This window comes from Xenopus laevis, chromosome 1L, assembly GCF_017654675.1.
Source record: "Xenopus laevis strain J_2021 chromosome 1L, Xenopus_laevis_v10.1, whole genome shotgun sequence".
Lineage (NCBI taxonomy): Eukaryota > Metazoa > Chordata > Amphibia > Anura > Pipidae > Xenopus > Xenopus laevis.
The window spans coordinates 130,111,817-130,132,100 of record NC_054371.1 but is presented as its reverse complement, the minus strand read 5'-3'; the positions used below and the strand labels follow the sequence as shown (position 1 = coordinate 130,132,100).

Below are 20,284 nucleotides of genomic sequence, written 5' to 3'. Positions count from 1 at the left end.
ATCGTTCTACAATTCAGCACAATCTGCACAAAGAACATCTGTATGGCAGGGTGATGAGAAAGAAGCACTTTCTGCACTCACGACACAAACAGTCACTTGTATGCAGAAGCTCATTTAGACAAGTTGCAGTCATTTTGGAACAAAGTGCTTTGGACTGATGAGACAAAAATTAAGTTATTTGGTCATAACAAAAAGTGCTTTGCATGGCGGAAGAAGAACACCGCATTGCAAGAAAAACACCTGCTTCCTACTGTCAAATTTGGTGGAGGTTCCATCATGCTGTGGGGCTGTGTGGCTAGTTCAGGGACTGGGGCCCTTGTTAAAGTCGAGGGTCAAATTACTTCAACCCAATATCAACAAATACTTCAGGATAATGTTCAAGCATCAGTCACAAAGTTGAAGTTACGCAGGGGTTGGATATTCCAACAAGACAATGGCCCTAAACACACTTCAAAATCTACAAAGGCATTTATGCTGAGGGAGAAGTACAATATTCTGGAATGGTCGTCACATTCCCCCGACTTGAATATCATCCAAAATCTATGGGATGATTTGAAGCAGGTTATCCATGCTCGGAAGCCATCAAATTTAACTGAACTGGAGAGATTTTGTATGGACAAATGGTCAAAAATACCACCATCCTGAATCCAGACACTCAAAGTCTATAGGAGGCGTCTAGAGGCTGTTAGATTTGCAAAAGGAGGCTCAACTAAGTATTGATGGAATATCTCCGTTGGGGTGCCCAAAATTATCATTTTGTTATGATGCATATTTTCTGTTAATCCAATAAACTTTATGTCACAGCTGAAATACTACTGTTTCCATATGGCATGTAATATATCAAAAGGAAGTTGCTAATTTGAAAGCTTAGCCAATGATAAACAGAACTCCAAAGAATTAAGAGGGGTTCCCAAACTTTTTCATATGACTGTAGGTGCTAATCTATTGGCACATCTACCCAACCTCCACTTACCGGAGTACTACCCATAGGTGAACACTGTACAACTCCAATTATATCGTTTTTTTATTACAGATTTGGAGGTACAACCTAGACTGCAGAGCTTACAAACACAAAGCAATTTGACACACAAAATGTTCAAGTTAGCATTTATTTTACAGTTATCAGGGGGAATCCAACATAAAATCATACACGTGAGGAAGAATGAGGCTATGTTAACAGACAATTGATCCCTGTATAACCTAGAGCACAAAAGCTCAAATCTATTTCTCAGGCACCTCAAATACTGCAACAATTAAAGGATGAAATGAGGATGACACCTGTACAGCAAAGAGGGTCATACAAGGTTATTTGAAGTAGAAAGTAAAACAGAATACATTTTTCTTTATTCCTGAGTTACATTTAATAGCTGAAGGTTACGATTTGGTAAGAGGGTTTATGTTCTTGAATAGATGAAATGTTATGTACATTTCCGATATCCTGCTGCAATATGAATGTCCTCTTTCAGTGGGGTTATTATTTTCTAAGAAGTATGCTCCGGTTTCACTTTGAAAAGCATCACAATACAGACGTGGGTGCAAAGAACCCCCCAAGTAAACAGGTATGTTAGTGATGTTGTGGCGCTGATCTATGCCTAGATAATAATGGTTGTGCTCTTTGTTCTCTTAAGCTTAATGGCTAAAAACGGCATTAGTAGAAAACAACATTCGCGCAACTATACAAGTCTACAGGCATAAAACACCCCTGTCCTAGATGGTTTCTCTCTTCTTTGTGGGATCATTTTCTTTGGCCATTTCAGGAGGACAAATTGCAGGAGGACCATCGAAATGTAAATGATATAACTTACGTTAACATGACTGATCGCTTGGACCTACACTTAATAACCACAATGCTGATTTAATCCTTCTCATTTGGAGTTAGTGTACCAAGTTCTAACATTTTTATGGACCATTTATGCGCAAAGTCCTGAAACCATGTACATATTGTTTTTGTTCCTTATGAAGGCATCGATGTAACACAAATGAACTTGCTTTCAAGATTTTTCCAGCAAAATTGTTGTAAACAGTAGAATACAAATTTGAACAAATTATCAGCTGCACGTACAACACTTAGCTGTAGGTAACTTTTAAAAGTGGTTTATCAAAACATCTTGTTATAATGAAACTAAACCAATATTAATGGGCAGATTTATCAACGGTTGAATTTCGAAATGATGTGAATTTTCTTTTACTCTAATAAATGTACTCACAACTCGAATGGGAACTTATTTATGAAAAAAATATTAACTTCTGAAATTAAATCGAATGGCAACGATCTGAAAATTCATTTCGTATTCGGATACGAACGCAACTCGAATTGAAGGAAGGCTATTAACATATTTAAATGGGTCAATGGACCTCTGCCATTGACTTGGAATTGAATTCGGCAGGTTTTAGGGGGCGAAATATTTGAATTAGAACTGTATCCATAGTCGAGGTGTGATAAATCTCTTCGAATTGGGGGATTACAATTCAAATGTGTGAATTTTTACACCAAAAACAAAATTTCAAAATTCAAATTTGAATTTACTATTCAACCCTTAATAAATCTGCGCATTGGTGAAAGGAGTAGTTTGTGATAAAGTATAAAAATGTCAATTTGTGTATTTCCAATTTACTTGCATTAAAATAGAAAAGAACATTTGAATTTAATTCACATCTAAGATGTAAAATAAGCCCAATAAAGTATAATCTTTGTCTTCATTGGTTGTTAACACATAGGTGTCGATGCATGTAATGTATGTGGAGAGGCTTCTCCATTCAGTGCAACAAATACATACATACTACCTGGCCTGAATGCTTGAAAAGCACTGAGCTTGCAGCCATATGAAACAATTGTGTGCAGTGCAACAAGCTGATAATTGTCCACAAGAGGGCACACACATTGCAGACAATCTGAAATACTAAACATAGATGGAGAAGCACCTTTTATTTATTTGCCCTTAACATGGTGTTACAGTTTTTAAATGTCTGCGTCAAAACATATGGACAGTGTAGTTACAGCATCGACATGCAGTTAGGCAGTTAGCATTGTATTAATTGATCATCAAAACTCCATCAGTGCAGGAGATATTTGTATTCTTAAACTAGTGTTGTGTTGTATTGTAGTAATGCCACTGTTTAAAGGACAAATTATTCAAAAAAATCTGCAGTTATTCAGCACAGCCTTTTTAAAGGTTTGGATTCATGCTCTCCGGGTGGATTCTCTCTACATTGTGATACCATGGTCCAAGAATTTAAACATTTCTTTAAAGAAAAAAAAAAGTGTAAAAAAAAAAATAAGTGTAAGCTCAGCATGTGTCTGCTGTACTTCTTCAATGACAGTAATCTGGAAATAACAGATGAACGTATTAAATTGTTTCCAAACATTCAAAAAATATATATTGGTAATCTTTACACATAATTAAAGGAGAAATCAGTCATATTTATCCATATTTAAAGATGTTTTTATCTTAAAAGAGGTCCAAGCACTTACATGTTTCTTGCAAGACATACTCCCCTTACTTATATATACCCATTATCAAATTCTGCAACACAGTACAAAAGATTAACTTGCCTTGACAATTATTGTAGTTGAATAACTAAGAGCATATCCTTTCTATCTTAAAGTTATACTGACATGTTCCAACTTCTTACAGGAAGCTTTTTAAGAACTGCTCTGCACGAGAGTCCTGTTTTATTCTGACATGATGCATTTTATCACTGCCTTGATTCTCAATATTTTAACAAATTTTCATTCATATTAACAGTACATGTATCCCTTAATATCTTGGAATAAAAACAAAATAAATAATGAATGTAAATAGCACTCTCGTCAATTTTACATTCACTTATTTTAAAGGGTTGCTTATCCTTTAAGTGTATGTATGCCATTGCAGAAATGCCCAAACCAGCACTTACTACAGCAGGTCAGCCTGCTACAGCCACAGCTACTGTTTAATGTTTTTAATATTTAAAATACAATTAATGGGTCACCTATTGAGTCGATATTTGACTTAGAAAACAATATGGTGGTCTAATTGGGTTTATTGGTGGTCTAATTGGGTTTATCAGTTAGTTTGGCCTCTGGATGAATGATCAGATCACATAAAGGGGACCTACATTTACAACTCCATTTCCTGCCTTCCCAATAATGCCTATACCAATCGCATGTGAAGATTAATGATTTAAATGCTGGAATGACTGAATCTAGTGCAGATAGTGAAATAAGTAGGGAAAATGGCAAATTAAAATGTATAGGGTTTTTAAGTGTAATTTAAATATAATGACCTGTTCCGCTGCACTAGTAAAACTGTGGGGCAGATTTGCATAGCCTTGTTGTTTCTTTCACAAGTGTTAATGATATTTACAGGCATTTAAACGGAACTAGGGCACATGTTTACATACCATATAAGAGATAAGCTGGTATCACTAGAGAATAAAAACATCCCATGAAATAGGACAACAAATAGTTCATTTGTAGGTGCTGGATGATCAGATATAAAGTTTACATGTAAAAAATGAAAACTTCATGGCATTACTGGTCCTTAAATATAGAATCCAATTATTTCTTGGATATAGCAAGACTATAAGATGAAAATGTTTGAAATAACGCAAACCTGATCACTATTTAAGTGTGTGTTTGAAAGTTACGACTGCATAGGTATAAGTAAATCATCTCTCAGCTACCTATTGTATTAGATTTCCAAAGATACTGTATTTCCACGCCTACCATTAAAAACAATCGGACTTTTTTATAGTGTCGGAGATCCACAGAGGATGCACAATATTCTTTCCAACAAGGACCAACCCTCTAAACCAAAATTCTCTATTGTACCCGTCAGACAGGATTAGCAATAATTGGTAAATCTGAAAAACTAAAACGTTTCAGAAAGCACCAAAGTCTTGCATGTGGTACTGCCATTAGTCGGTTTGGTACTTGGATGGAGTGCTCATTTTGGGTAAGGGAAAAGCTTCTTTGTTTGTCAGATTGAACGCTCAGTTTTCCAGTATGAGGCAAAAGTTTTTTGTTAAATACACATATGAACTGTGCGACTAGGTTACAAGTCATTGACTACAATTGAAACCAGTAGGTGTGACATCCTACTTTGTTTCTTTCCTAATTCCAATGGCTTCTGTATCTTCTCAGGTGGCTTGCAGTTGGTACGCTTTGCTGACCGGACCAGCACATGAGCAGGGCACCAAGAAGCCACAAGTCCCCAAACAGCAGAGGGCACTTAACCTAAAAGGTCAGTTAGCTTGCAGTTTTGGTGAACAGCAACCAGAATGTTACTAGAATAAAATGAAAAAAAACTAATAATCCACTCAGAGCAAACTTCCCAGTACTAAGCATATTATGTTATTGTACAGCACTTGTTAGGCTGCTGGATGAGCCACTCATCCCATTCTCTGACTTCTGAAGTGTTTTCACTGCACTTGGAACCTGCAGTCCTGTATATAATGTTATTCCACCACACCAAACCTAAATGCAAACAAATCAGAAAAGACATATATCAGGGTGCCGCCATTACTAATGGACACATTTTTCCATAAAAATACTGACATTCTTTACACTCGATACTACAAAAGTTACTCTGCACACCACATCATTAGTACAGAAACTTAAAGGAATTGTTCAGTATAAAAATAACTGGATAAATAGGATAAATGCTGTGCAAAATAAAAAAAAATTCTAATATAGTTAGTTAGCCAAAAATGTAATGTATAAAGGCTGGAGTGACAGAATGTCTAACATAATAGCCAGAATCCAACTTCCTGCTTTTCAGCTCTATAACTCTGTGCTAGTCAGCGACTTAAAGGGGGGCCACATGGGACATAACTGTTCAGTGAGTTTGCAATTGAGCCTCAGCATTCAGCTCAGATTCAAAAGCAACAGATATGACCCATGTGCCCCTCCCCCTCAAGTCACTGATTGGTTACTGCCTGGTAACCAATCAGTGAAAACCAAGTGAGCTGAAAACACCTCTCTGAAGAGTTACAATGTGAAGTTGTGATTTGATTAGTGGAAGAGTTTATATGCCAAGAACTTCCCATAGCAGTCAGTTAATCTGAAGAAGCTGCTCGGATGACTAGTGAAACGTCTTCAGTAATTACCCAGCAAGTCCAGTTGTTATTTTAATTACTTATATTTGATATGCCATGACCTGGATGAATGAAAATCTTCATAGTCAAGAGAGCTGAAAAGCAGGAAGTAGTGTTCTGGCTGTTATGCTAGACATCCAGTCACTCCAGCCTTTATACATTACATTTTTGGCTAAATCATTTCTTTAAATTCTCACCATACATTATATAAGAGAGATGTATCATTTTGATGAAAATGTAGCTCAATTTATTGTATATCAGGTTTGGTCCATCACTGAATACTTTAAAGCAACTGCAGATAATCTCATACCTCTTTATTGGTGTTTTATTCATTGTACAGTTAAGTTCACCAACATGTTTATAGTTCCTTCATTTACATGGTCTAACGTCTACATGTATTTTACATAAGGTTATAAAGAAAATCCCATAGATGCATGCTGCATACAAATAAAGTATTTCTAAAGTTGTGCAAAAGAAAAAAAGTACAGAAATTCAGTATATTCAGCTGAACAAGTTATATAACTATCGCACATTTAAAAATAGATTATTTTTAGTGAAATTCTTTTTAAAAAAAAAACCCACTAGATGTCTATTATGTCTATTTTTTTTATAAACAGAATTTACTTTAAAAATAATGTGATATTGGTGGTACTGTAGTAATAGTTTTTCTTGCATAAAATGCAGTCAGCATTCTTTGATGTTATTAAAATGCCATAGGATTGAAGAAGAACATTTTTTCCCTCTAGCATAGACTGTCATTATTGGAATGCTGATTTGCTCAAGCATCCTTGTGACAACAACGCTACCTATCAAATAAACAGAATTAAAAGGACAAGAAAACCCATTTATACATCATATGTCCCCTCCAGAGGGCCTCTCCTTCCTCACTGAACACACTAGCCAGACACCCCAATACTGCCTGTGCATACCTGTTAATAAAAGGCATTACCATGCACCTTTAAAGATAGGAACAGTTCAGCTTCTACTGTGCATGGTTGGACACCATATAGCTACAAATAGTCAAGCGGCTTAAAATTGTGGCCACCAACCCCCTCTGCTGGGGAGAGGGTGCCGGCATATTACGTATAAATTCCTTTGCTTGGATGCAATAATGTGAATACAGATATGGAACCCGTTATCTAAAATGCTCAGGATCTGGGGTTTTCTAGATAAGGGATCTTTCCATAATTTGGATCTCCATATCTTAAGTCTACTAGCAAATCTTCTAAAACTTAAATAAACCCAATAGGCTGGTTTTGCTTCCAATAAGGATTAATTATATCTTGGTTGGGATCAAGTACAAGCTACTCTTTTATTATTACAGAGAAAAGGGATATCATTTTTAAAAAATGTAATTATTTCATTAAAATTGAGTCTATGGGTGACGGCCTTTCCATAATTCGGGAACTTTCTGTATAACGGGTTTCCGTATAACGGATCCCATAGCTGTATATTAAAATTATGCATATAAATACTTTATATTGTGACAGATAAGAGGCTAACATTTATTGGTGGTTTGGTAAACCTATATTAGGCAATAGGAACTTGGAAAAAAATGGTGGTGTTTCCCACTGCCACTAATATGCCCATAGGATACATATACATTTTTTTACAAAAAGAAATCAGTTATTTACACTGGCCACGTTTTTCCATTAAAAATGCCTCCCGGTGTATTGTCAAATCCCTCTAAACAATTCAGTTAAATACAGAAAAATATTACTGAGTACTTACCATGAATCCAGGGATAATTGGTTGTGTAAATTTTGTTTTAAAGCTATATATCAACTGTTTTGTATCTGCATTGTAAAATGCAAGTTGACCTGAAAAAATAAAAACAAACATTATAACTGGTTAATAGTGGATATCATATAGTGTAAAGCATTCATCAGATCTATATTTAAAATATTAGGCATTTTCTCCAGTTGATGTTATTCACTCTAATAAACAATACTGCTGCATCAGAAGTACAGTATTGATATTTTTTTAATGCCATAATGATTGTAGGGAATGGCATTGGTGAAACGATTCACATCAGGATAACTAAGTAGGAAGGGGTTGCCAACATGTAAACTGCATGTCAGTTGTACAGGTAAAAATGCAAATATTGTGCTCTTTATTACATTATTCCTGAATGCCTCTTCTGCATTTTCTGGTGATTAGCTGGGACCTCCACATGCAAAGTGTTTTACATGCATAGATTCTAATGGATTAGGATGTCAAGGTATTTCCAGTGTCCTGCAGAATTAGTGATTTTCCCGTTATGTGTGCCATTGCCCTAAAAGAGTGTACTATAAAATATCTGTACATCTAAGCACAATACTTCAAAGTCATAAGCCATGAGAATTGATAGCCAAAGAAGATTATGCCTTCACTTAAAGCACCACAGACCACAGATTAAAGTAAGGGTAAAAGTTAGAGTCCTGCAGCAGGTCGGGTACACCCAGGTTACGTGTAAAAAAAACAAAAAACTTTTTTCCTGCCCCCACCCGCTTCTTATGATGTCACTTCCATTATACAGCAACAGGACTTCCAGTTTCATGGGCGTCAGCGGGTCACGGATCAGGTTGCGGATAAGGCAGTTGCTTTGTCGGGTAGCGGGTAAAAATGCGGGTTGCGGGTCTGTGTTGGGTCTGGGTTTCAAAAATTGGTTCCATGCAGAACTCTAGTACAAGTCTTTGTCTCACATTACAACAAGAGCATTGGAAGGCATTGATGAAACAACTAGTTGGGTTTCTTCTTCCCCCACTATCCATAGCACTGACTTTTAGCCACAGGAACTGCCACAAAGGAGTGGGGTGTGGATTGGCAAAATTGTAGCACATGTATGAAATATACTTTAAAGGGAATCTAAACCAAGAAATGTTAATGTTGAAATGTTACCCATGGTGCTTCTCTAAATAATTTTAAAATTTAAATTAATCTGCTATTTTTAGAGGTTTCTGAGATATTTGCATCTATAGACTGCTAATAGCAGGCATGAATCCAGAGTGCATAAACAGACAGAGTTGCTGCCTTAAAAAGATCTGTTGAGCTGAAGCCTGTTCAGAAGTTGTGAAACTGTCTGGCTAATATCTCAGAAACCACTTAAAATAGACAATGAATGTAAACTGCAAAATTGCTCTGGGGACCAGTCTGAATAAGTTTATACCAATTCATTTTGTGTTTACTAACAAACAAAGGTTGGTGTAGGGTAGAAGAGTATGGTTATTACCTCCATCAAAATCACAATATATTCCTATTCTGTCGGGGACAGTCATCTCCAACGCTTTGGCCTTGTTGTTGTGCTTTGCAGCAAATGTTGTCTGTAACCAGTTGTTGACATATAAACACCAGCTGGTGTTCGTCTTTCCCAGTTGGTCAAACTTGCCTATTGTTTTGTGTGTGATACCCACACTGTAGGATTTGCAGTCCTTCTGGGCTATTACTTCCCAATAATGCTGGCCACCTTCAACTGCAGCGTCACCTATACAAAACAGATTTTAAAAATGGATAAGATACAATCCTAAACCATGTATACTAGTAGTGCTACATAAATAAAGTTAGACATAAATACATGCTTATATTATGAACATGGGGGGGGGGGAGTTGGGAAGTAACTGAAGGCACCTCTATTTCCTATTTGATTTACAAATGCTTAGTGTATGTAGGTGGGAAGGGGGTGAAGTTTGCCTTCCCTTGGAATAAGAACTTTTCAGTTTTGGAAATTTACCCAAGACTGTGTAAGACTCGCCAGTAAATCGGTCTCTGCTTCCCCTTACTGTAGCTGGCCGTGAAGTGACAGATGTTCTTTTTGGTGATGGGGTTCCACTTCTGTAAGGCAGAGATAATAGGTGGTAAAAATCAAAACTTAAAAGCAAAAAGACAGCTTTTCACTCTGATTACAATAAACATCCAAGAAGAGGAAGATGGCAAACAGGAGCAATAGGGCCCTGTATAAGTTATTATAATTGCTGATTGGTGCACCCCCAGGAATACTGTAGATGTAGGGCTATGTCACATGTGAAACAAAGCATTACTATAGAAAATATCAATACGCTAGTGGTAGAAAATATATTAAAACAAATGAATATGCCTGGATTGCTGGCACATGAAGTGTAAAATGTAGCACATTTGTAGATGGTTGCTGAAATTATACGTGCATTATTACATAACAACATTGCAATAACATTATTTAAGTCATGTGTCCCTGTAGTTATGGTAGAAGCTTTGGTGGAGTCATTACGGCTATAAACAGAAAGTGCTTAATTATAATATGGCTTGCTGTTATTACACATCACATTATAAAGGTGGCAGAAAAAAAAACAATTGTGTGACATTAGCCTTACATATCCCTACAGCTTTCAGTACAACTCCATTCCCTGATTAGAAATTAGATTTACTGATCTATTCAAGGTGAACAGAAACTTTCATCAAAAACAACATGCAAATGTTGGCAAAAAGGCTTAAAGTCAGGCAAGAGCAAACAAACCCAACCTCAGTTAAGAACTTGAACATAAACTTAAGTAAATTATACTTACCAAAATAAAAAGATTGCAAATGAAAGCATGAAAAAGAAATAAAGATGCAGCCATGCTAAGACAATTTTTTTTTTGGTTTTACAAAACATATTTTTAAAAGAAATTATGCAAAAAATGGCATCACTTCAATCAGAGGAGCTCAGACTGGGGAGTTTCAAGAAAATCAGGCAAGTTGTCCCCAGACTACTCCTAATTGTAATTCAATGAGACTGGTCATTAATGGATGACATATAATATTTATGGAGAAACCGAAGTTGGCGGTTTCATATGCCCAGATCTGCCCTGTCTTTTTCCTTCATTTCTTCTTTTAAACGCTTTAAACTTTTTTGAAAGTGTGGTTTTGTTTGTCATTGTACACAATTTTCATCATTCATTACATTGGTTCTCTTTTGCATTCCATGAATGACCAGTTAGCACAATAAAACAAAGTCCTCTAGCAAACACAATCCAACAGCCTGCAGCACTTAACAGAAAGCATCTCTGTGTTTTTGGAAATGAAATTAGCAAATTAAGGGATTAGCAAGGTTTATGAGTTAAGCTCCTGCATGTTTCAAAGGCTGCCAGAACATTCCACAGTATTAGAATTACTGCAGTAATTTAGCATTATTTCAGGCACTGTAAGACATGTGGACTATTGCTGCAAAACACGCACCAAATGTTGATGATGGGGTATGTAATTATTTAGTAATAAAATGGTTTTATTTGAAAGATCCAAGTATTACGTCTGTGTAATCCTATTTGCTGCATATCTGTATCTGTGCCGGCAATGCTATGGCATCAGAGTAAGAAAAAAGCAAACCAAGGGAGACATTTGTTAAGGTTGAAATGAGAGGGACATTTGGTAAGAGAACTATAAGGTTGAAGACACACGGCACTACTAGTAGCAGCTACTTGTTACGGCTATAAAATAGACAAAAGTAATAATTGGCTTTGGTAAGACACAGTGAGGCCCATTTATCAAAGTCTGAATTTTTTTTCTCCACTAAAAATTTGGATTTTATAGTAAAAAAAAAATAAAATAAAAAATAACCCCCTATGTGTGTTTTAGCAGGCAATTCACAGTATTGTCTATGGCAGGGTATTTCTTTGGCATTTTGTAGCTACAAAAAGCAGCAGCTACTTTTTGTGGCTAAAAAACATAATCACCTGCCATAGACAATACTGTGAATTGCCTGCTAAAACACAGGTAAGGGTAATGTAATTAAAATTTGCAAGGGTTATTCAAAATGGTGTTTTTGCAAATGTTTAGCACTGCACGCAATGTAAAACCAGCTGCTAGTGAATATTACATTGCACATTATCGCTAAGCAACGTTTTAGTGTTAACATTTGCGCTGGAGTTTTGTTAAATATTTTGTAGCAGACTTTGAGATGAAGTTGTTTTTTGTCTTTAATGGGCCTCAAAAAGGACACAAACATGGCTGCTTATGTCTTTGCTCTAATGAAACATACTATATTCTCCCCGTGGTGTCTTAGCAAAGCTAATTATCACTATTGTCTATTTTGTAGCCGAGACAAGTAGCTGCTACTAGTAACTGTGTGTCTCTTCGCCCTAAAGAAGAAAGGAAAACCGTAGGAAACACATAGGTTGTAAGGGTATATATGCAAGGCAAAAAAGGAACAAAACAAAGAAGCAGAAAGGAGGCAGAATGTGATAGAACGTAGCAAGGCAAACCCAGAATTGATGAAAACATCACAAGCCAAATGGATGTAATTAAAGATGCTAAAAAGAAGGGGGGGGGGGAGTGAAATAGGAGTGACAGGAAGAGACAGAAGAAAAAGAAGCAGGCCATGGTCAAGCAAAGAGAAGAAAGTGTATGGGCATGGTGAGAAATACAGACAGAAGGAAAACAGAACTAGTGGCGAAGAGGCTTTTTGATAGAGAAGCAGAGAGGCAAATACTGGGACTGTGATGGAGCTAAGAAAAGGAAAATGAAATGCAATTATTCTATCTGTCCTGATGTAGTAAGGCACAGGTGGATTTTTTAAGAAATCACAAAATTATAACTGCAAGGTAAATTATAGCACCCTAAAATGGATACTCATTTAATATTACTTTGTAACCCCACTCTATGCCGACTGCACAGCTGTGTAAATTTAGGACAATGAACACCCAGAATCAGGGGTGTAAGCTTCCTTCCCAGGGCCCTCATATTAAAGTCTACTGCACTGCTCTTTTGAAGTTTAAAAATACGACACACCAATTTGCTTTTTCTTTTAAAATGGAGGCATAGATGTAAACTCATATGAAAGGCAAAACGAAAAGACACTGGTGCATTCTGGTATAGGAATAAGGCATGTTAGATTGGTTTGCATTAGTAGTATTAGCATACAAAGAACATTTTCTCACTAAGGTTAGAGTTCTAGAGCTTCCAGGAAAAAGCAGAAGAGAGCTCCTGGTACTAACTATAACTATGGTATGTTCACCTGGTATTGTTCTTCAGTAACGTGACATGGCCACTGTCAGACAACAGAAATAAGCAAAACTGTCAGTAAATCTGAATGCAATATATATGCAAAGGAGTGCACTCTCCAGTCTGCTGCTAATCTGATGCCAGGCATATTGGAACAATTTTTATCGTCTCTTTTGCCTGGCAAAAATGTTGTTACACGTTTATATATTCCGGAATAATCCTTTAGGTTTGCTAATAAAATGGGTGACGTGGTTTTTAAAGAAAAAAAAAATGCTTCATAATTTGCAATAACTAATAATGCTTTTTTAAAATAGACAGTCAATGGTTGAAATGCATGGAGTAGCCGTATGGTTGCATGGATGTATAGTGATGCAAAGTGGCAAGGATTCTGGGAACCATTTCACTTGCCGTACTAAGGCACATATTTATCAAAAGGTGGAGAATTAATTGTAACAAAAATACCCCAAATCCCAAGTGGCCTGTAAGTTTTATCAGTATGTTTATTGTTGAGAATTATATTTTCAACATTCCGTCTTATCCCGGCAGGTCACTTTAATTATCAGGCTAGTACCTTCTTACCTGCCTTTGTTTTCCTTTCCTTTTACTTTGTTCTCTTGACTTTTACCTCCCGTTGGGTCCCACTCAACAAACGATTCTTCTACTTTTAAGTTAAGATGGGACGATGTGTTGTCAAAGCTAAACGTCAGCGCTGTATCAGAAATAAAGGCCAACACAGATACGACAGTTGTAATTCTAATGTAGTTTACTTGCAATGCCATGTTAGTTGTATGCTATAATAGTATGACAAATCTAAGGTGGTCTTTATTTCTCTGCTGTTTGGGAAATGTCCCAATAGAAGGGTAAAAAAAAAAAAAAAAACATCTGCTCAAAAGAAAAAAATTCTAAAGGAGAGAGACATAAAAACGACTGGTGTTCCAACTAGATAGATACAAGAAAAAAGGCAGTTTAACCTCAGGGCTTGCACAGTGGCTGGTGGAAGTGTTGGCTGCAGCTGAAGTGATATGAAGTGACTGCTTGAAAACGCAGTTACATCTCCGTACTCTCACTATGTCCCTTTCTATCACAACCTAATTAAATAGTATGGATTGACTTCCTGAGGCTAAACCAGCTTCACATGTGGATTGATTGGGTAGTAAATCCCCCAAGTCATCAGACATAACTGGGCAGAATGCTTGCCATATACAGAAATTACAAACATAATACACTGAAACCTCAGTTTTACATCTCCCGATTGAGATTTTCCCCATTTTACATTGTTTTTTTTTCTGGTCCCACCAATATATAACACACAATATATTTTACACACACCTGAAAAATGTAAAATGGGGGTTCTATTACAGTATACAACAAAATAACTAAAATGACTAATGTTTGATGCTTGCAGACATACAGGAGGTTTTTTACTACTCAATTGTTTCTTATATTTTTATTAAACCAAGCTCGACCAAACTCCCATCCACGATTTTATCTTATTTATTAATAAAATAACGAAAAATTGGGGTTTGGAAAAATCCTTCATAAAATTGAACAAAACCTGAATCGTACACATTCTTCGGATTTGATGCCCGAATTGCTCAGTTTTTTCTGGTTATCGCCGAAAACCCTGAAATTTTTTAAATTATCAGACGAAACCCAGCGCAGACAATGATATCTTCAAATTGTAAAAGGGATATTTGCCACTGATTTCTACATGACCGCAGCAGGTTTGAGATAGTGGATTCTTGGATTCTGACTTTTTGTAGCTTTCAGATATGATAAATTTTGAAAAATTCAAGTTTTCTTTCCACAAAAAAGTTTTGGGCCAAAAAACCCCGACCAGAAAACATCATGGTTTAGTAAATAACTCCCTTATAGAGATGCATTGTGTAAATTCAATTCACAGGTACTGGATATATTAATGGGAAACCCAATATCAAGTAAGCTCTGAATTAAGGGAAAGCCATTCTCAATAGAATCAAACAAACCATTTTTTACTTTTCTCTGTAATAAGACATATATATATATATATATATATATATATATATCCAAGTTAAAGGCAAAACAATCACTTGTTTTTTTATGTTTAATGGGGACATACAGAGTCAAAAACAAGTATTTGTTATTGGATTACACACCTCTAAAATATTTTAAATAAAGTTACTTATTGAATTTCTTTCATTAAATATCCCAAAAACCCCAATATCCAATGTAGCCATTTGACTCCTGCTGGCTATCTAGAGCAAATTTGGTGACTTTAACAGTATCATTCTCAATTATAGGGCAAAGCTTTTGATATGAAACATAAAAAAATCAGTGTAAAAGTGATGCCTTTATTGGCAAACTAATATGATAATGAAAGTAAGCTTCCAGAACATTTCTGTTCTTAAACTATGCAGATGGCATACTGGAGTGTTTATCAGTCAGTAATACAGCCAGGGTCAGACTGGCCCGTCAGGACACCGGGGAAAAAAACGGCAGGCCTGACCCTCATGGGCCCCCGGCCCAGACCCCTCTCCCGATATTTGGTTTTTATAAAAAACTAATTTTATTCTGAGCCGCGGCGTCGTTCGCTCATGACGCCGTTCGCGCATGTGTGGCGAGTGGCGCCTTCATGCATGCGTGCCGAGCAGCGCATCTTAGTAGAGGGGCCCTGGATAGCAGTCCCGATGGGCCCCCGGGCCCCCCAGTCCGACCCTGAATACAGCTCTGCAGGATATAATTCTGGAAATTTTAAGAAACTATACTGTAAATGCTTTTGTGCTGGAGGCCATGCAGTTTATCACACCATTTAATAGGCCTCATGCATACTGGGGGAGCAATTCAAATCCAATTTAATTAGGAAGTTTGCATTAAAATAAACTCTTAATATACCTACACTTATTTTAATACAATTTGAATTAGGCTCCATGTTTTTTATGGTTTTAAATTGAGTTTGTTCTCCAGTTTGACATTTCAGCACCATATCTTTTGATTGAGACCCTCTTCTATTAATCTTCCATTCTTATTTCCAAACCACTGCCTTGACCCCCAGTAACATGTGGAGGCCTATATATCAAAGGTCAGATTTTAGTGGTTTTAGAGGTTTTTGAAACCTCAACTAAACCCTAAATCTACGAATGTCATGAGATTTATTAATAGATCCAAATAAAAAAGTAAGAACAGAAAATAATGTGCTAAAAAAATCTGAATACCTTTTAGAGATTTGTGGAAAAAAACGAAATTCAATTGTTAGTAAATGGGTCCCATAGAGTCCAACGAAGAACTACTAAACAGTTACTAAGAATACTGTAGGTCCATATATAACAGACCAAATGTGAACTTCCCAATTACAGCATAAGCTGTATAAGTATAAAATCACCCGAGCCATTGGCTGACCTCTTCACGGATTGCATTCTTTTGGACATTGCATGGATTCACGCATCCAGTGCAACCAACTTTACTTGTCACGATGCAGTAACTTTAAATTGATTCAACGAATCACTGGACCACCAAGGTAGCTAACACAAATTTAGTGATGGATGAAAGACAACATGGATAATATCAAAATATCAATGAAACATACACATATGCCATCTAGTAGATGGTCTACTTCGTAATACTGTATGTGGTGAGGAGACAGAAATAGTAATACCTTTGGTTTCCAACGTGACCGGATCTGAATATTCCCCAGCAACAGCCTTATTGCAAGCTCTTACTCGGAAATTCATATACTTAGAGTCAAACCTTAAACCTAAAAGTAAAAATAAATAAATAAATTTAAAAAAAAGTACCAATATTTCACGGAGCGCCTAATATATTTTAGTTACAGAGAAAACCCATAAGCTCTGATTACCAACATGGATCATAAAAAAAACCAAGGCAAAAAAACCTGCTTTAAATGCCTTTGTGAAAACTGTGAATCAGAAAACATTTGGACAACTTAAAAGGCATTAAGTAGAGAAACAATGGTATTGTCGGCAGTCTTAATTGTGTAAATACATTCTGTGTTTTTGTATAGTATGTTTTCTTTATTGTAGGCAAGTCTTGCACTCACAAGTACACACATCCAACTCTGAACTTCACTTGCATTATATAATAATCTAGATTACAAAGTAAAGTACAATAGGTGCTGTTCTGCTGTGCATTATTCAAAACTTCCCTCAGATGTTTATTTAGAACTTAGGTGCACAGACAGGGCTGGAACAAGGGTAGTCAGAAGAAGCACGTGACTAGGGTGCAACAGAGTGGGGGGGCAGACATGAACCTCTTTTTTCTGTCTGCCCCTACTCTGGGCCCTCATACACCCCACCGCCTGCTCATCATTGGTACCTGTCCCCCAGATTGTCACTGATACTCCATCAACGTGCAAGCTTGTTCAGGGGGGGGGCAAGGTTGGGCATCTCGCAAGGTGGTCAGAACTAGCTGCTAGGCAGCTGTTATCTTGTGTTAGGGAGCTCCTATCTGGTTACCTTCCCATTGTTCTTTTGTTTGGCTGCTGGGGGGGGGAAAGGGAGGGGGTGATATCACTCCAACTTGCAGTACAGCAGTAAAGAGTGATTGAAGTTTATCAGAGCACAAGTCACATGACTTGGGGCAGCTGGGAAATTGACAATATGTCTAGCCCCATGTCAGATTTCAAAATTGAATATAAAAAAAATCTGTTTGCTCTTTTGAGAAATGGATTTCAGTGTAGCATTCTGCTGGAGCAGCACTATTAACCGATTCATTTTGATATTTTTTTTTTCCCATGACAGTATCCCTTTAAGGGAAACAATGCCTATGGGTATTGATCCTTCTAAGCTGTGCACTCATGCAGGCACACAAATTTTGGGGCCAGGGCACACAACAAATTGTGGCCTGCACAAATAATTGTGTGTGACAACACAAAATTTTGCATTTATTCTGACCTGCGCACACATTTTTATAAAAAAAAAAACACCCACAAGTGTAAAATGTACGCACAAAAGAATTTTTGCGAACAGTCGAGAAGCAATTAGGGGAAATATTGCCTACGAGCCAGAGAAGAGAAGAGATGCGGATGGTTCGATCTGACATTTTTATTTTCAAAAACAGAGAGCTAGAAGTCCAAAGGTTATAAATATCAATGTTTCAATGTTTGAGTGATTTTAAACGTTAGCGTAGAGCTGAATATGTTTAGGAATTGCTGTTCTCTCTGTGCCAGAAAGACTGTGCACTGCAGCAAAGCACTGTATTGTGCTGTTCTAAGAGTGCTGGGATTAGCTACATAAGCAAATAAATAGCTCCAGCAGAAGCATTGGGTTACTTCCAAAGCCTTGTAACATGAATCTGTATAAGCTATGCATAAGGAAACTAAAGCCTCAATTCTTTATAATGTATTCTCTTTTACAACATTTACAGTTTCAGTCCTTACAAAAGATATTTGTCTTCAGCTGCACACACGTTTCTAATGAGAGTGAAACACTATCTGCCAAGAACTTCCTGAAATACTATACAAGTTACACTGAAAAAAAAATGATTAATGAGGTGTGCCACATGGATAGAGTCATATGATAAGTACTCGTATATATTACTGTGTCTCCCCTGTACTTACTCAGTACTTACCAGAAAGAGTATATTCAGTGTCCTTTATGTGATCAATTAACTCCCAGCATCTTTCATCTTTGACTCTAGGTAGTCCTTCATAGTTTGTTTTCCTATATTCAAGCACGTAATGATCAATTTTGCTATCTTCTTCAGGCATTCTCCATGCTACGCTCACACAGTTGTCTGCCACAATGCAGTCTGCTGGATCGATTTCAGGTGCCTTAGGGACTGCAATGAAAAAAATTTAAATAGTTGCACAATTGGAAATCACACTGAGCAATGACACATATAATATACACCAAATATAACCGACAATTCATGGAAAGTATATGCAGAGTTAGTATCATATTCCAATTTAAGATATCCCGGTTGCTAAAGTATTTTACTATTAAATTGGTTAAAATAATAGGTCTGATCGATAATCTGTATGTTTTGAGAAGCAGTATTGATACACTGCTTGCAAAAAAAAATACAGTTCACCTTTCTTGTTTACTGGTCCAAATACTTTCTCAGTGCCTTTAATTTGCATCCAGGAGCAAGGATCCAGACAGGTGTTTGTTCTCAGCACTGCTCAGCAAAAGAGCTGGGCATTCACACTCATTAAAAATAAATGTGCTTTAAAATATTGACAAATTGACACATTAAGCTGTTTTACATTTTAAAATGTTTCTGAATATAGGGATAATTTATAAACAGTCAGGTGGGCATCATTATACAACAGTCCAGATCATACTGCTGGGGCTTTTTTTCTGGGTTCCCAAGATCATTTTTAATAACTTTGCCACTATGTGTTACTTTCCTTTTAATGTTAAGATTTCAAAGACAAAACACGCAAAATAAAAAAAATATATATATAAAAAAATACATTTTGAGAATTGTTACCTGCAGTTTGAGTAATGCAAGTCTATATTTGTTTTAAGATTCACAGCAATGAAAAGAAGTGAAAGGACCAGGCAACACAATAAAGATTAAGACATTTGAGAGCCTGCCAATTGTACTAAACTAGGGCATTGCCATTTTGCAGGTTAACCAAGTCTGTCTCATTGAAGTGTTGTTGGGAAGTGGAAAATGTTCAATTATTCATGGGCTAGAAGCACAAATAGTAAAGTAGATCGGGTTATTTAGACTATTCCTAGCAATATAAGATAATGCATGAAAAGACAAAATTTGCATATGAATGTACAGTTTATAAAAAGTATAAAGATTAACAAATTTCAAATTTGGCCCTCTGCTACACTATAGCTGCCCTTCATCCAAGTTTATATGTTTTTGCCTTAAAAGGGACATAAAAAGCTGTAAAGTTAAAGCTATTTTTGAATTACACATGAAGCCCTAATTCTTTTTTTTATTAAAACACCCATGCCTGTAATAAACTGTTTTAAACTTGTTTAAAAATCTCAACTGTCAATCATATATTGCCTGCCCCTCCTCTATGCCTTAGGCCAGGGATCCTCAACCTTTTGAACCCGTGAGCAACATTCAGAAGTGAAAGGAGTTGGGGAGCAACACTAGCAAGAAAAATGTTCTTGGGGTGCCAAAGAAGTGCTGTGATTGGGCATTTAGTAGCCCCTATGAGGATTGTCAACCTACATTGAGGCTCTGTTTGGCAGTACGCCTGGTTTTTATACAACCAAAACTAGTCCCCAAGCCTGGAATTAAAAAATAAGCACCTGCTTTGAGGCCACTGGGAGCAACATACAAGGGGTTGGAGAGCAACATGTTGCTCACGAGC

The 20,284-nt window shown here is 36.6% G+C and overlaps 1 protein-coding gene across 5 annotated transcripts in view; it reads right to left on the bottom strand.

Annotated features, from left to right (window-relative positions):
• Window positions 1-1,095: 1,095 nt before the first annotated feature.
• Window positions 1,096-20,284, bottom strand: part of fsd1l.L (fibronectin type III and SPRY domain containing 1-like L homeolog) — a 42,790-nt gene continuing 23,601 nt past the window's right edge. For 2 of the 5 annotated variants that reach the window (XM_018257533.2, XM_041563734.1), the window contains exons 7-14: window positions 18,571-18,780; window positions 16,640-16,738; window positions 13,588-13,717; window positions 13,022-13,054; window positions 9,788-9,888; window positions 9,290-9,541; window positions 7,810-7,898; window positions 1,096-5,458 (exon numbers count right to left, since the gene is read on the bottom strand). In XM_018257533.2, the coding sequence (XP_018113022.1) occupies window positions 5,336-5,458; window positions 7,810-7,898; window positions 9,290-9,541; window positions 9,788-9,888; window positions 13,022-13,054; window positions 13,588-13,717; window positions 16,640-16,738; window positions 18,571-18,780 (1,037 nt within the window). In that variant the 3' untranslated portion in view covers window positions 1,096-5,335. The remainder of the gene's footprint in view (window positions 5,459-7,809; window positions 7,899-9,289; window positions 9,542-9,787; window positions 9,889-13,021; window positions 13,055-13,587; window positions 13,718-16,639; window positions 16,739-18,570; window positions 18,781-20,284) is intronic. The other 3 variants (XM_041563736.1, XM_041563740.1, XM_041563739.1) reach the window with 3 other exon arrangements.